General features: G+C 44.2%; 1 protein-coding gene across 3 annotated transcripts in view; it reads left to right on the forward strand.

Moving 5' to 3' along the window:
• Positions 1–13,286, forward strand: part of pi4kaa (phosphatidylinositol 4-kinase, catalytic, alpha a) — a 29,200-nt gene that overhangs the window by 6,873 nt on the left and 9,041 nt on the right. For 2 of the 3 annotated variants that reach the window (XM_040157196.1, XM_040157197.1), the window contains exons 11-43: positions 67–258; positions 353–453; positions 813–942; positions 1,037–1,166; positions 1,259–1,354; positions 1,445–1,628; positions 1,721–1,821; positions 1,968–2,136; positions 2,653–2,703; positions 2,964–3,072; positions 3,190–3,326; positions 3,414–3,547; positions 3,658–3,740; positions 3,835–3,905; positions 4,016–4,140; positions 4,261–4,342; positions 4,464–4,547; positions 4,666–4,755; positions 4,873–4,992; positions 5,397–5,489; positions 6,030–6,186; positions 6,324–6,451; positions 6,540–6,698; positions 6,798–6,949; positions 7,179–7,286; positions 7,922–8,049; positions 9,160–9,315; positions 10,227–10,306; positions 10,429–10,628; positions 12,157–12,244; positions 12,330–12,497; positions 12,621–12,674; positions 12,875–12,995. In XM_040157196.1, the coding sequence (XP_040013130.1) occupies positions 67–258; positions 353–453; positions 813–942; positions 1,037–1,166; positions 1,259–1,354; positions 1,445–1,628; positions 1,721–1,821; positions 1,968–2,136; positions 2,653–2,703; positions 2,964–3,072; positions 3,190–3,326; positions 3,414–3,547; positions 3,658–3,740; positions 3,835–3,905; positions 4,016–4,140; positions 4,261–4,342; positions 4,464–4,547; positions 4,666–4,755; positions 4,873–4,992; positions 5,397–5,489; positions 6,030–6,186; positions 6,324–6,451; positions 6,540–6,698; positions 6,798–6,949; positions 7,179–7,286; positions 7,922–8,049; positions 9,160–9,315; positions 10,227–10,306; positions 10,429–10,628; positions 12,157–12,244; positions 12,330–12,497; positions 12,621–12,674; positions 12,875–12,995 (3,981 nt within the window). Of the gene's footprint in view, positions 1–66; positions 259–352; positions 454–812; positions 943–1,036; positions 1,167–1,258; positions 1,355–1,444; positions 1,629–1,720; positions 1,822–1,967; positions 2,137–2,652; positions 2,704–2,963; positions 3,073–3,189; positions 3,327–3,413; positions 3,548–3,657; positions 3,741–3,834; positions 3,906–4,015; positions 4,141–4,260; positions 4,343–4,463; positions 4,548–4,665; positions 4,756–4,872; positions 4,993–5,396; positions 5,490–6,029; positions 6,187–6,323; positions 6,452–6,539; positions 6,699–6,797; positions 6,950–7,178; positions 7,287–7,921; positions 8,143–9,159; positions 9,316–10,226; positions 10,307–10,428; positions 10,629–12,156; positions 12,245–12,329; positions 12,498–12,620; positions 12,675–12,874; positions 12,996–13,286 lie in introns of all 3 variants that reach the window. The other variant, XM_040157195.1, reaches the window with a different exon arrangement.

The raw sequence follows: 13,286 nt of genomic DNA on the forward strand, positions 1-13,286 counted from the left end.
CTTTCGCAAATTTTTCTTCCAAAATATTACGGTTGAAAAAAACGATGGATTTCCTGTGTTCACCAGACCTGCAGACAGACTATGTGAAGGAGGTTCATGACTTTGTGCTGGAGCAGTTCAGCAGCAGCCAGTCGGAGCTGCAGAGGATCCTGCACGATGTGGAGTACCTCCAGAGTGAACTGAGCCCGCTCAAACTGCGCTGTCAGGCCAATGCTGCGTGTGTGGACCTCATGGTGTGGGCTGTTACAGAAGAGCAGGGTGAGACTTGGTTTCATTCAGACAGGAGGCCATCCATCTCAGAAAGTCATCTCTGCAAAACTTCTCCGCTTTCTCTTCTTTCTTTTTTCACCAGGAGCTGAGAACCTTTGCACCAAACTATCAGAGAAGCTGCAGTCTAAGACGTCCAGTAAAGTCATCATCGCTCACATGCCCCTCCTCATTTGCTGCTTACAGGTAATCGTTTACTCTTTGGCTTTTTATCCACCCTCCTTCCTCCTCTTGCCATCCTCCCTTTTAAGAACCACATAGAGAAGAATGGGAAAGAAACGTATATATGTTCACATGGGCGTAAAATGGGGGGCTGCACTGAAAACTGTCAGCACAGATTGAGAGTAGCTGTGCTTTCCTGTTCACTCTTCGTTTCTGTTGATGGATACAAACACCCTCTTGGCTAAAGAGTAGTCATTTGTTTAATGGGCCAAAATTTTGTCCGCCACGTTTTTCAAATAAACCTGCAGGATTCATTACCTGTAAGATGGAGGAAAAAGCACTAGGAGTCACAAATCCATTTGGTTGTCTGTGTTTGTGTTCAGGGCTTGGGTCGCTTGTGTGAGCGCTTTCCTGTGGTGGCCCACTCTGTCACCATGTCACTGAGAGACTTTTTGGTGGTGCCCTCTCCCGTTTTGGTGAAGCTGTACAAATACCACAGCCAGTGCACTCCAGGTAACAGCAGAACACTCGGCAAACTCAGACACTTCACCGAATAGCAGGTTTTTTTCCGGTTCAACGTTTTCTTACAAAGTAATAATTGTCCAAGGGGGTGGTGAGATAAAGATCCACGTGACGAACGAACATTCCCAGTCAACCCTCAGCACCCATTCTAGCAAGAAGAGCCAGCCCTCTATGTACGAGCAGCTGCGGGACATCTCCATAGATAACATCTGCAGGTTAACACACCCACCTACACGCTCGTACAGCATGTGCACACACACCAGTATCAACGCAGCCCTTACCCTCCAATCTCTCCTTCTGTCCTCAGGTGCCTGAAAGCAGGACTGACTATGGATAATGTCATTGTAGAAGCTTTTCTCGCCAGTCTGTCTAACCGTCTCTACATCTACCAGGAAAATGACAAGTACGTCAAGCATCCCGTTACGCTGACGCTGCTGAGAGTGAAAAGTCTTCATTTGACAGAGTGTCTACACTTTCCCCCTCTCTTCCCCAGGGATGCCCACTTGATCCCCGACCACACCATCAGGGCTCTGGGTCACATTTCTGTGGCCCTGCGGGACACCCCCAGGGTAATGGAGCCCATCCTGCAGATCCTACAGCAGAAGTTCTGTCAGCCGCCCTCCCAGCTTGATGTCCTCATCATAGACCAGCTTGGCTGCATGGTCATCACAGGCAATGTAAGTATTTATATCTCTGTCAGTTGCAGCTAATTTCATCCCTAGTTTAAGAACATATCTAACTTTTTTTTCCCCTTTTTCTTTCACCTCAGCAATACATCTACCAGGAGGTGTGGAATTTGTTCCAGCAGATCAGTGTCAAGGCCAGTTCCATGGTCTACTCTACCAAGGACTACAAGGACCATGGATACAGGTGACTACCACCTTATATGACACCATCTTGAGAGTCGTTGACTACATGAGAAAGTGGTGCATTAAGTGGGAGAACACATTATTATTATTACATGGTCAGTTTGTCCTGACCATGTAATAAATTAACGTTCCCTCCTCCCTGTACAGACACTGTTCCTTGGCTGTGATAAATGCCCTGGGCAACATAGCAGCAAACGTTCAGGCTGAGCAGATGGTGGACGAGCTGCTGGTCAACCTGCTGGAGCTTTTTGTTCAACTGGGCTTGGAAGGGAAGAGAGCCAGTGAGAGAGCCTCAGACAAGGGTCCAGCTCTGAAGGTATGGCGCGCACGCACGCACACACACACACACACACACACACACATGTAACGGAAAATACAGCAGTGGCCGCACTGTTAGCAACGTGGGGGCGCTACACAAACAAAAAAACAACCAAAAATGTGTAGACCAAAAAGTTGATGCTGGCTCAACCTTTGCCGCAGTGCAGAGGGACTTCAACTGGCAATGCACTGTGAGGTCAAAACAAACACATACAAGTGCACATTCCATTTTCAACTACACAACCACATGTGTTCAACAACAGTTCGCTCCAATTTCCCAACTTCCTGCTCTCTTGTTGAGATCCCTTCAACCACCGGATCACTTAAGACACCAGTGTATTATATTAAGCTCGCCTCTTCCTATGGTGAGGGTCAGTGAGAATGTGCCGAAGAATGAAGTCATTTTGATGTACACTTAGAAAAAAATCAAATAAAACTTGAGAGGCTCCCCTGATGGTCTGAATGTGTTATTAGAGGTCTAATTCAGTTCTGCTCCACTCCTTTTTCTCTCCAGGCATCAAGCAGTGCTGGAAACCTCGGTGTTCTTATTCCAGTTATTGCAGTGGTAAGTGCTTTGGATATTTACAACATTTTCAGCGTGCATCACAGTGGCCTCTTTACCCTCATTAGTAACCAGATTTAGTCAGTGAACATGTCTGTCTTTGTATGGGCTAGTGAAAACAAATATAAGAAATATAAACTGGGATGTACAAAAAGGTCAGTACCTTCTTAGAATTTGTCAGACACGACGATGCACAGAAAGTAGATCCTTTTAAATGCTCTTTACGGTTATATCTATTCTCTCTCTTCTTATTCTGCTGTTAGCTGACAAAGAGGTTGCCACCAATTAAGGAAGCAAAGCCACGTCTGCAGAAGCTCTTCAGGGACTTCTGGCTCTACTCTGTTGTCATGGGATTTGCGGTTGAGGGTTCAGGTAGAAAGAACTTGCTGACCATATTTGTTCATTTCTGTTTTTCTACTGCATCCCCAGGAATATTAACTGTGTCTTACCTGTTCACACGTCACGATTTGTACCCATTGAATTCCTCAGGGCTGTGGCCAGAGGAATGGTATGAAGGAGTTTGTGAGATTGCGACCAAATCACCGCTGCTCACGTTTCCCAGTGGAGAGCCTCTACGCTCGGAGCTGCAGTACAACTCTGCGCTGAAGAACGACACTGTCACCCAGGTATGAGAACACACTCGCATGTATGTGCAACCCCACACATTCAGTTCGTCTTCCGACACTAGTTTACGGTTCATTGTTGAACTTTAGGCGGAGCTGAATGATCTGCGAAGTACCATCATCAACCTGCTGGATCCTCCTCCGGAGGTGGCTGCTCTCATTAACAAATTGGACTTTGCCATGTCGACGTATTTGCTGTCTGTTTACAGATTGGAGTACATGAGGTAAACTAACAGGATGTCTGCATGTAGTAGGTATTACCTTACGTGATTGACTATGTTCAGTGATTATAAGTTTAACCTCTATTCTGTTATGTTTTCTCAACATTTGTTAGGATGCTGCGCTCTCTGGACTCTGATCGTTTTCAGGTCATGTTTCGATACTTTGAAGACAGAGCAATACAGAAGGATAAATCTGGTAAGCAGAAGCCAAGTCAGATGTTAAACTGTCTAAAAACCACGTGCTGTTACATGTTAAATATATGGGTTGATGTTAAATAAATTCCTTGCAGGCATGATGCAGTGTGTGATTGCTGTCAGTGACAAGGTTTTTGAGGTCTTCTTGCAGATGATGGCAGAAAAAGTAAGGGAGATGTTTTTTCACTTAAGAACAACTCATATCCCATTTAGAGCACATTTCTGCCCCTGTGTTTCATTACACTGCGTGTCTTAATAATATGCCATACTTTCCAGCCTAAAACCAAAGCCCACGAGGAGGAGCTGGAACGCCACGCTCAGTTCCTCCTGGTCAACTTCAATCACATCCACAAGAGGATCCGCAGAGTGGCTGACAAATATTTGTCCGGCCTGGCTGAAACGTGAGAGGGGCCATCGAGACACACGCTCATTAACTCAGAACGCCACGCTGACTCTTTTATAAACTGTTTAAGATGCCGGTTCATACCCAGTAGTGTCAACAGTATTTTCTCTCTCCTCAGTTTCCCCCACTTGCTATGGAGTGGCCGTGTACTGAAGACCATGTTGGACATCCTGCAGACGCTCTCCCTCTCGCTCAGTGCGGTACGCAACGACCATTTAGACTCGTCGTTACTGTGACATCTTTCTCTCAGCCCGTCTTTATACTTGTGATGCTCGCTGTGTACACCACGGCATTTGTAGTAATGTTTATGCTGGATTGCAGGACATCCATAAAGATCAGCCTTATTACGACATCCTAGACACGCCGTACAGAATCATGGTCCCAGACACATATGAGGCCAGAGAGGTAATATTATTTGATACAGAACCAGTTATTGGAGTGTGAAATAAACGCCACAAATGTGAGAGAAGTGCCTGTTTCAAACATGTCACACACGTAAGACATATCTTATCTCTAAATGTAGAGCATAGTGAAGGATTTTGCTGCTCGCTGTGGGGAGATCCTTAAAGAGGCTATGAAGTGGGCTCCATCTGTGACCAAGTCCCACTTACAGGTAACATTTACTTTTGAAACAGTGAGTTCTGTTAAATACAGAACCGTCCCACGTAGAGCACAGGTATTAAATGAAGTTTGCATGGTGGCCTTCAACGTTTCATGTGGTCTTTTTCAGGAGTATCTGAACAAACATCAGAACTGGGTGTCGGGTCTCTCCCAGCACACAGGCCTGGCCATGGCCACAGAAAGCATCCTGCACTTCGCCGGTTATAACAGACAGAGCACAACTCTGGGGGTGGGTCACAACCTGAGTTTTCATTAGATTAGCAAGATGATTGTAGCCTGATAATCCGACTGAAATGTCATTTTATTTCACTTCGCTGTTGGAATGTATTTATGTTTATTGCTGAAAGAAATCTGAGAGAGGTGGTCAGCCATTCAGAGGTCACATCATTGATGTGGGCCGGGAAAAACGCAGGCTCAAGAACGGAGCCTTATGGGACATAACATGATTAGAATTTTAGAGTTCTTTGCCCAAGAAGTAGCGACATACAGCCAGAATACGGAAGAGAACATTGCATTAAATAGAGAAGTTACCAGTCTATGTTTCGGACATTTTATCTTCTTTCTACAAAGTTGCAATCTTTATTATTCTCTATTCTTCTATGCTTCATTTTGTTTCTTCCCTTTCACCTCTAGTCCACTCAGCTGACTGAAAGGCCAGCCTGTGTGAAGAAGGACTACTCCAACTTCATGGCCTCCCTCAACCTCAGGAACAGATACGCAGGAGAGGTAAAACCGCCTACCGGCTAATGTTCACTGGATCCGGCAACGTCACGTTTCAGCTCTGTCGCTGTCTGTGATCATCTGTGCTTTGTTACAGCCAAATTCACAGTTTAGTTATTCTCATTGACATGGTTTTCTTCTTCTGTCGCCAGCCCTGATTTGATCGTGGCTCATAAATACTACCTGTTAACCCGAGCGGCCGTGCAGATCAAACCTTTATTTTGTGACTGTGATGCTGTTTGGCAAAGTAAACATAAATGCATGACTACAGTGTGATCTTAACTACAGCCACAAAGCATCGGTTATTATCTAAATGAGCTGTAATGTGTGTTCTGTATGCCAGTAAAATGAAAATTGTCAGTAAACTACTATAAATAAACCAGATGAGAGTTATGGCTGCTGAAGAACGGCTGCTGAGCTTCGGGAACTTTTCTGGTGGACATTGAAAACATTTAGTCACATTGCAGCCGGATCCTGTGGACATTAACTCTGCCTGATAGAAAATAAAACCTTTTTTTTTTTTTCGGTCTTATCTTTTGTCTGTAGGTATCAGGTATGATCCACTTCGCCCAGGCAGTTCGAGGACAGTCTGATTTGAGCCGGATGATGATCAAGCAGATGGGAGAGGCTCTGGACTCTGCACAGCCTGAGGCCTTCACTGAGGCCATGTTCAAACTGGCTGCTTTGCTCATCAGCACCAAAGGTTTGACTTTTTTTCCTCTGGTTGTCCTGTGAATTATGTTTTATACCAAATTCAGGGCTGTGTGTTCTCTTTAACATGCTCTGAATTGTCTGACTGCTACTATCCTCTGTTCCCTTTTATTTATGATTGGTCCCTAGACTGTGATCCTCTGCTTCTGCACCACCTCTGCTGGTCTCCTCTCAAGATGTTTACAGAGCATGGCATGGAAACCGCTATCGCTTGCTGGGAGTGGTTGCTGGCAGCACGTGCTGGAGCGGAAGTACCTGTACGTAGATGTGTTTTATGTTTTCTTTTTTTGTGCCAGTGCATCTGCATAGTAAAACACACTATCGGTCTCCCCTCTGGCTGCCTAGTTTATGCGAGAGATGGCGGGAGCGTGGCAGATGACCGTGGAGCTGAAGATGGGATTGTTCTCAGACGCTCAGGTGGAGGCTGACCCTCTGGCTGCATCAGAGGAAAGCCAGCCTATCCCCTGCCCTCCAGATGTTACCCCTCACCACATATGGATCGAGGTCAGACAAAAGTTATACTTCTTGGGTTGTTATTACACATTCCTGTCAGTCTTCTCCCCTTTCACTAATTGCCACTTTTATCTGCCTCCTTTCCTCTAGTTTCTAGTCCAGAGGTTTGAGATAGCTAAGTATTCCAGCGCAGATCAAGTGGAGATCTTTTGCAGTTTACTTCAACGCTCGCTGTCTCTCAACGTAGGGGGGGCTAAGAGTAGCCTCAACCGACATGTAGCTGCTATTGGACCTCGTTTCAGGTACGCAAAGTTGAAAGAAAATGTGCGGTAACTTTCATGATTCCAGTAGCTGGATACTTGGATTTCTTGGTTGCTCGGTGTCATTTGCTGTCAATTTACTCAATAAGAATGTTTAAAAAAAAGGTTTGTTTAAAAAGAAAGGATAAGTCAATCCACTGTTTGTAGACCTTTGAGAGGCAGGAGTGTTTATAGTGAGCATATCCCTCATCCCTCATCCCTCATTCTTCAGACTCCTGACTCTGGGCCTGGCTCTGCTCCACTCTGACGTCGTCACCAATGCAACTGTGAGGAATGTGCTCCGAGAGAAAATCTATTCTACAGCCTTTGATTACTTCAGGTACTTAAACACACGGTGCACGAACTTGAGGTTAAATCTAGGGCTGCAACATGCAGTCATTCATTGATCTGCTATTTTTACAGTGAGGTGATCAAATGTCAGAAAACACTGAAACATGCCCGACCCGGTTACCAGAATTATCATAAATTAATTTTTGTTGATCGAACGTTCCTGCACAAGTCAGGTTCCTTCATCCACGTGCAGCCCAGAGTTTAGGACTGACAAATGTGACCACGTGCACTGAGCCAGACACCCAATTTCGAATAGACAAAACCACGTGTGTGTCCACAGACTACATCCGGGAATTTCTCAGCCTAAACGAAGCATTTAAAAAATCCATTGGATTGTCTGAAAAATTGATTGTCACTTGGGTAAAAACAGAACTGTTTTTCTTGGATCATTAAAAGTCGACATTTTGGAGACGGACGGTGACAATATTCATTTTTTTTTCTGCTAAAACCTGTATTGTTTCACAAAGGACACAGTATCATTTCAGATATGTATCTGAATTACACAAAGGGTCAGTAAAAACACTGAAAACGCATAATAAAAAAACAAACCAAAACCAAATTGAAAAACAAATCTTAACTGACTCAACCACTGATAATCTAACTCTCCATTTTCCGTCTCTCCAGCGTGTCCCCAAAGTTTCCGACCCAAGGTGACAAGCGTCTCCGTGAGGACATCTGCATCATCATCCGTTTCTACGCCAGCATCCTGTCCGACAAGAAGTACCTGGCAGCGTGCCACCTGGTCCCACCTGGTGAGCTTGGTACTACCCCAGCCCCGAGCACGCTCTCTGCTGGGATTTTTGGATCGCTTATCGTGTCCAGCACTTCTCCGATATCTATCTTAAGTAAGCCTAAAGCGGTGGAGCTCGGACTGCACTGCAGCAGGGGCATGCTTTTACGCATGTCAAATTTGTCGCTTTTTCATCCTCACTATGCTGCTGATAGATCCTAGTACATATCTATAATATGGACCTAGATTGTTTTAAAATGTTTTCAAATCTTCTTTTCTCCGCTTTCTTCTCTTCCCACTCTCATTTTCTCACTCTTACACTTACTGCCCTAAGTCTTCCTCTTTCTCCTACTTTCCCCCTTTCTTACTCCTTCTTCTGCTACAGTCAATCTGTTTCTTACCTTTTAATGTTTAGCAGCTGTGAGGAAAAAGCGCAAATTTGTCAGCGGCGTTAAGATGCATGATTCTTCATCATGTCAGCCCACCTGTCTGCCCCTCTCCTCGACTGATCGATTTGGTATCAAAAGAAGAAACTACAAAGTGAAAAATGTTTTTTCTTCCAACCCAGAAAATCCTCTCCTCCTCATTCCCGACGACCCCGAGAAAAGACATGGTCTCATTCACATACACATCGAACTGCCTCAGGTAGACGAGTCCTCTCACTGCAGATCCTGGATCAGATTAATCGACTCCTTGTCCCCCGCACATTAACAAGATAAAATAATATCTGACCCAGTATCAGTGGTTCAAGGCAACTTCTACCAAACATGTAAATCCCACTGGATTTCCCTGCAAATGCATGACCATCAAAACAGCAGGGGACTAACTGATACTGCTCACCTTGCTCCTCAGAAACTCCCTCATCATCGATCATTTTTTGGATGTTTTTCACTGTTTGTTTACAAGTCACAATATTAATTAAGGATGATCTGTTGTGTGTAAGAAACTTAGACCTGTGATTTCTCTTGCTCAAATTTACCATATGAGAAATGCAGATTTTATTTTGAGACAAGCTGTACGAGGTGACTTGTGTGATAGAGAGTAGAGTTACAGGCCATCACAGAGAGAGAGAGAGAGAGAGTTTGTATGTGCTAGTGTCTCGGCATTACTGAATGTATTCGTATGTAAACAGATAATCAGGACCCGTCCTTGAACAGTCTGTCAGTGATGAATGCGGCTGACCTCAGGAGCAACATGGACTCCAGCTCTCGCTCCCAGCAGAGCAGCCAGGGATGGATCAACACCTACCCGCTGTCCAGTGGCATGTCCACCGCATCCAAGAAATCAGGTACCACTTACATGGAGCGTGTGAACGCTAACAATAGAGCGACAATGGGCCTTTCTCAATACAGAGTATGCTAAATTTGAATTTGCCTCCTGGCAGCTTGAATTTGGAAAGTTGAACTTGGAAGCGCAAACTTGACAGATATCTCCATATAACATCCAACGCTCAGTCTCCAACATGGTCAACGGAGTTCTGTTTTCCACAGAGCAGATTAGCTGGGCTCAGCTGATTATAGTGTAGAGTGACTGTGATCGATCTCAGGTCAAGGGTCCACTTAAAGCTGCTATAATCACTATTTGTATATTAACTGTGGAACAAATTATTGAATGTGTAGTGTTTAGTTAATGAACCCATTATGATTTGGTGCTGTATAAATAAATAAAACTGACTTGACAAGACATCTCTACGAAGCTTTTCCAGCCCACAACTTCAATGTTTTTATTTAGTCTCACTAGTCTCATCAGTGTTGCTTCCAGCTGCAGCAGGCAGCTATTTTTTTTTTTTTTTTTTTTTTTTTTCAGCTGTAAAGCTCCGTCCACCACCTGCTGAGCAGCAAACAGCAGACAGACACAGTCAGAGACCAGCTGGTGAACACGAACACAGTGGAGCATTTAGCAGCTAAAGAGCCAGAGATTTTTCTCAGGAGTTGGTGGAAACTAAACCAGAGCTAAAAAAAAAAAAAGAGTGAATATTGGACTTCCTGGTTGCCTGAAACGCGTCTCCGAATGAATGCTTACGTTGCTCTCAATCTGCTGGATGTGTAAACAAGCAACTGTTTGCTAATGAGTTCACCATACCAAGTTTAAAGGTGATGATATGTCAGTGGTGAGTTTACAGCCTGTTTCTGTTGCCTACAAGTGGCAAAAAAAATCTGAAGGTTCCTCAGATACTTTCTGTGCCTCTTCTCCACCTAGGCACATCCAAGAAGAGTAACAGAGGGACGCAGCTTCACAAATACTACATGAAACGCAGGACTCTGTTGCTGGCCTTACTGGTGAGTGCTGAGAATGGATCATCATTTTCTGCTTTTGACTCCCCTTACAGTGCTTGTTCACCATCAGCCATTCTTCATGCTCCCTTCCCCTCTTCTTCCTCTGTGTTGCCCCGTCTTTCCAGGCCAGCGAGATCGAACGCCTGACGACGTGGTACAACCCCCTCTCCACCGCGGAACTGGCCATCGCCACAGAGCAGTCGGTGGAGACCAGCATCGCCAACTGGAGGTCCAAATACATCAGTCTCACTGAGAAACAGTGGAAGGACAACGTCAACCTGGCCTGGAGTATCGCACCTTACCTGGCTATGCAGTTACCAACAAGGTTTTCACTCTCTCCCTGTTTCAGAAATACATTTCCAAAAAAGAGACTGAAATTCCCCTAAAAGTGATACTATGTAACGTGATGAAAGAAGAAAAAACACTTTCTCCCTTTTTAAAATGAGAAACTGAATTCAATAATAACTTGAATGGCACTCAGTAGAGCGCCTTCCTCCGCCAAGGCCACTGTCAAACAACATACACCAGACTTCAGAGAAAGAAATTCACATTCATCCTAAATGATCCATGTCTGCCCCACAATGTAATGGGTTCTTCCCTGGCTCGTGCCCCGTCCCCCCACCAGGTTCAGTGCAAAGGGGCCCGGTAGTTTTAGCTTAATCCTGCAGACAAACAGAAAAACAAACAAACCAACAGACACGGTTGAAAGCAGAACGTCCTTGCTGGAGGTAATAAAACACACCCTTCAGTTCATTACACTCAGGGTTTTGCTGCTGTAGCCTTGATGATATAACCAGTAGCTTATCGCAGAGAAAACTTTAGATATTTATGGCTCTCTAACTAACATTACCGACTTTTATTAGCATGTAAAAGGCAGACAGTTGAATGGTTTTAACGCAAAAGTAAAACATGAAGTAAACACACTGTATCTAAAGAGGAGACGTGTTTATGGTTTCCTGACTTCAGCTCTGGGCCACCCTCAATCCCTCGGGTCTCTTACTGTATCTGTATTCTAGGATAAATGAGGATCTTCAGAACTTGATATTACAAGTTTAAACCTTTGAGATCTTAATAAAGTTAGACGATGATTAATTCGTTTAGTATTCGAAAAAGTACAGCTTCCAAGAAAACTTATTTGGGTTGTAATGTGTTTCCTCTGTATCTACTTTTTCCTATTGTGCGTTATTACAACTTTAAGTGTGAGTTGTTTTTTTCTTTTGTTTTTTTTTAAATGAGATTTTCTTACTTATGGAACAGAACTCTTACGGTTTTTCCTTGGCTTTCTGTCGCCACTTGTGGCCTTAGACGTACCATGGAATGCAATTTTTCTTTTTACAAGTGGGTCCTCGTTTTGCTGGTCTCATGCATGCGCATGAGGAGGCATATGCACACGCACGTGCACACAGGCGATGCAGTATAAATTCCTGGCAATGGTTTCACACTGTTCCACTGATTAACAGGAGGCAATCAATGTGCCAAAAGATACGCAGCAATGTGCCAACAAAGGCAGGGAAGAAGAAGACTGCGAGCTACTGTGGCAAACGTGTATGTAAAAAAAAAAAAAAAAAATCAAGGTCTCAAAATGTTTTTAAAAAAATAAAATCTCAAATCTTTTAAAGCTCAAGGATACACACAGTGTGTATTGGTGAGTAACACTGAATGTAAACACGTTCATAAGAAAACACCACAGGGCACGTCTAATGGCTGCTGTCAAGCCATTAGAGTTTCATCGCGTTGTTTTGAATAAACCTTTGGGGCAACATCAATCCCCACTGACAAAAACAATGTGAATCTCTTTCTCGTCTCACTTTTTAGATTATTTACTTGCTTGTTTTTAATTTCTTGGACTCCAGGTTTAAGAATGACGCCATTGTCGCTGAAGTGACCAGGCTGGTGAGACTGGACCCTGGAGCAGTCAGTGATGTACCTGAGGCCGTCAAGGTAAGATCCCTTGGTCTAGTAAGGCTCAGCTAGTAAATGTTGGAACTCTGTGAATAAATAATGTTTTCTTTCAATATTTTACCAGTTCCTGGTGACGTGGCACACTATTGATGCAGACTCTCCTGAGCTGAGCCATATCCTGTGTTGGGCCCCAGCAGACCCACCCACCGGTCTATCCTACTTTAGCAGCATGTACCCTCCTCATCCTCTCACTGCTCAGTATGGGGTTAAGGTGCTGCGCTCCTTTCCTCCAGTACGTCACACACTCGTCGATTTTTGCATCTTGGCATCAGCTCCGAGGGATTCGTTTGTTTTCTGTTGCTGCAGCATCGACGGCAGCAACTTTCTTATTGATACGTTTGTTCTCTCTTCTTAGGACGCCATCTTGTTCTACATTCCTCAGATTGTCCAGGCTCTCCGTTACGATAAGGTAAACAGCAATAGTTCTGCCTTCACAGACTTCATACGAAGGTGAAAGAAATCTATATACTGCAATTTGTGATAAGCTTTCAAATCTACAGCATTTTTCCCTTGCAGCTTACTGTTTTGATTTGGTTTAATCACCATTTAGGAAGCAAAAACTTCCAAAGTAAAGAGTAGTAATTGACCCTGATTCTCTGTCCTGCTCAGATGGGTTACGTGAGAGAGTACATCCTGTGGGCAGCACAGAAGTCTCAGCTTCTTGCCCACCAGTTCATCTGGAACATGAAGACCAACATTTTCATGGATGAGGAGGGACACCACAAAGATCGTTAGTAGAGACTTGACATTAGACTGAACTCTGTGTGAGTGAGACCGGCTGTGGGATTACCTAGACTGATCACAGAGCACCGGGAATTGAGATCCTAGTATATCCTGGGAATTCTCTCCACAATCTAGACCGTTTTCCCTGAGAAAAACACTGATGGCAACCTGGTGTGGCTTTGTACTGAAACAAAGTTGCCTTCTCCAAACCTTGTAAACACTACCACAAAACCGTTGTAGCTTAAGCCTAACCTTGAAATTCCTTTATTACAGGAATAGAACTAGATCAAATTTCAGC

This window comes from Xiphias gladius, chromosome 20 (assembly GCF_016859285.1).
Source record: "Xiphias gladius isolate SHS-SW01 ecotype Sanya breed wild chromosome 20, ASM1685928v1, whole genome shotgun sequence".
NCBI lineage: Eukaryota > Metazoa > Chordata > Actinopteri > Istiophoriformes > Xiphiidae > Xiphias > Xiphias gladius.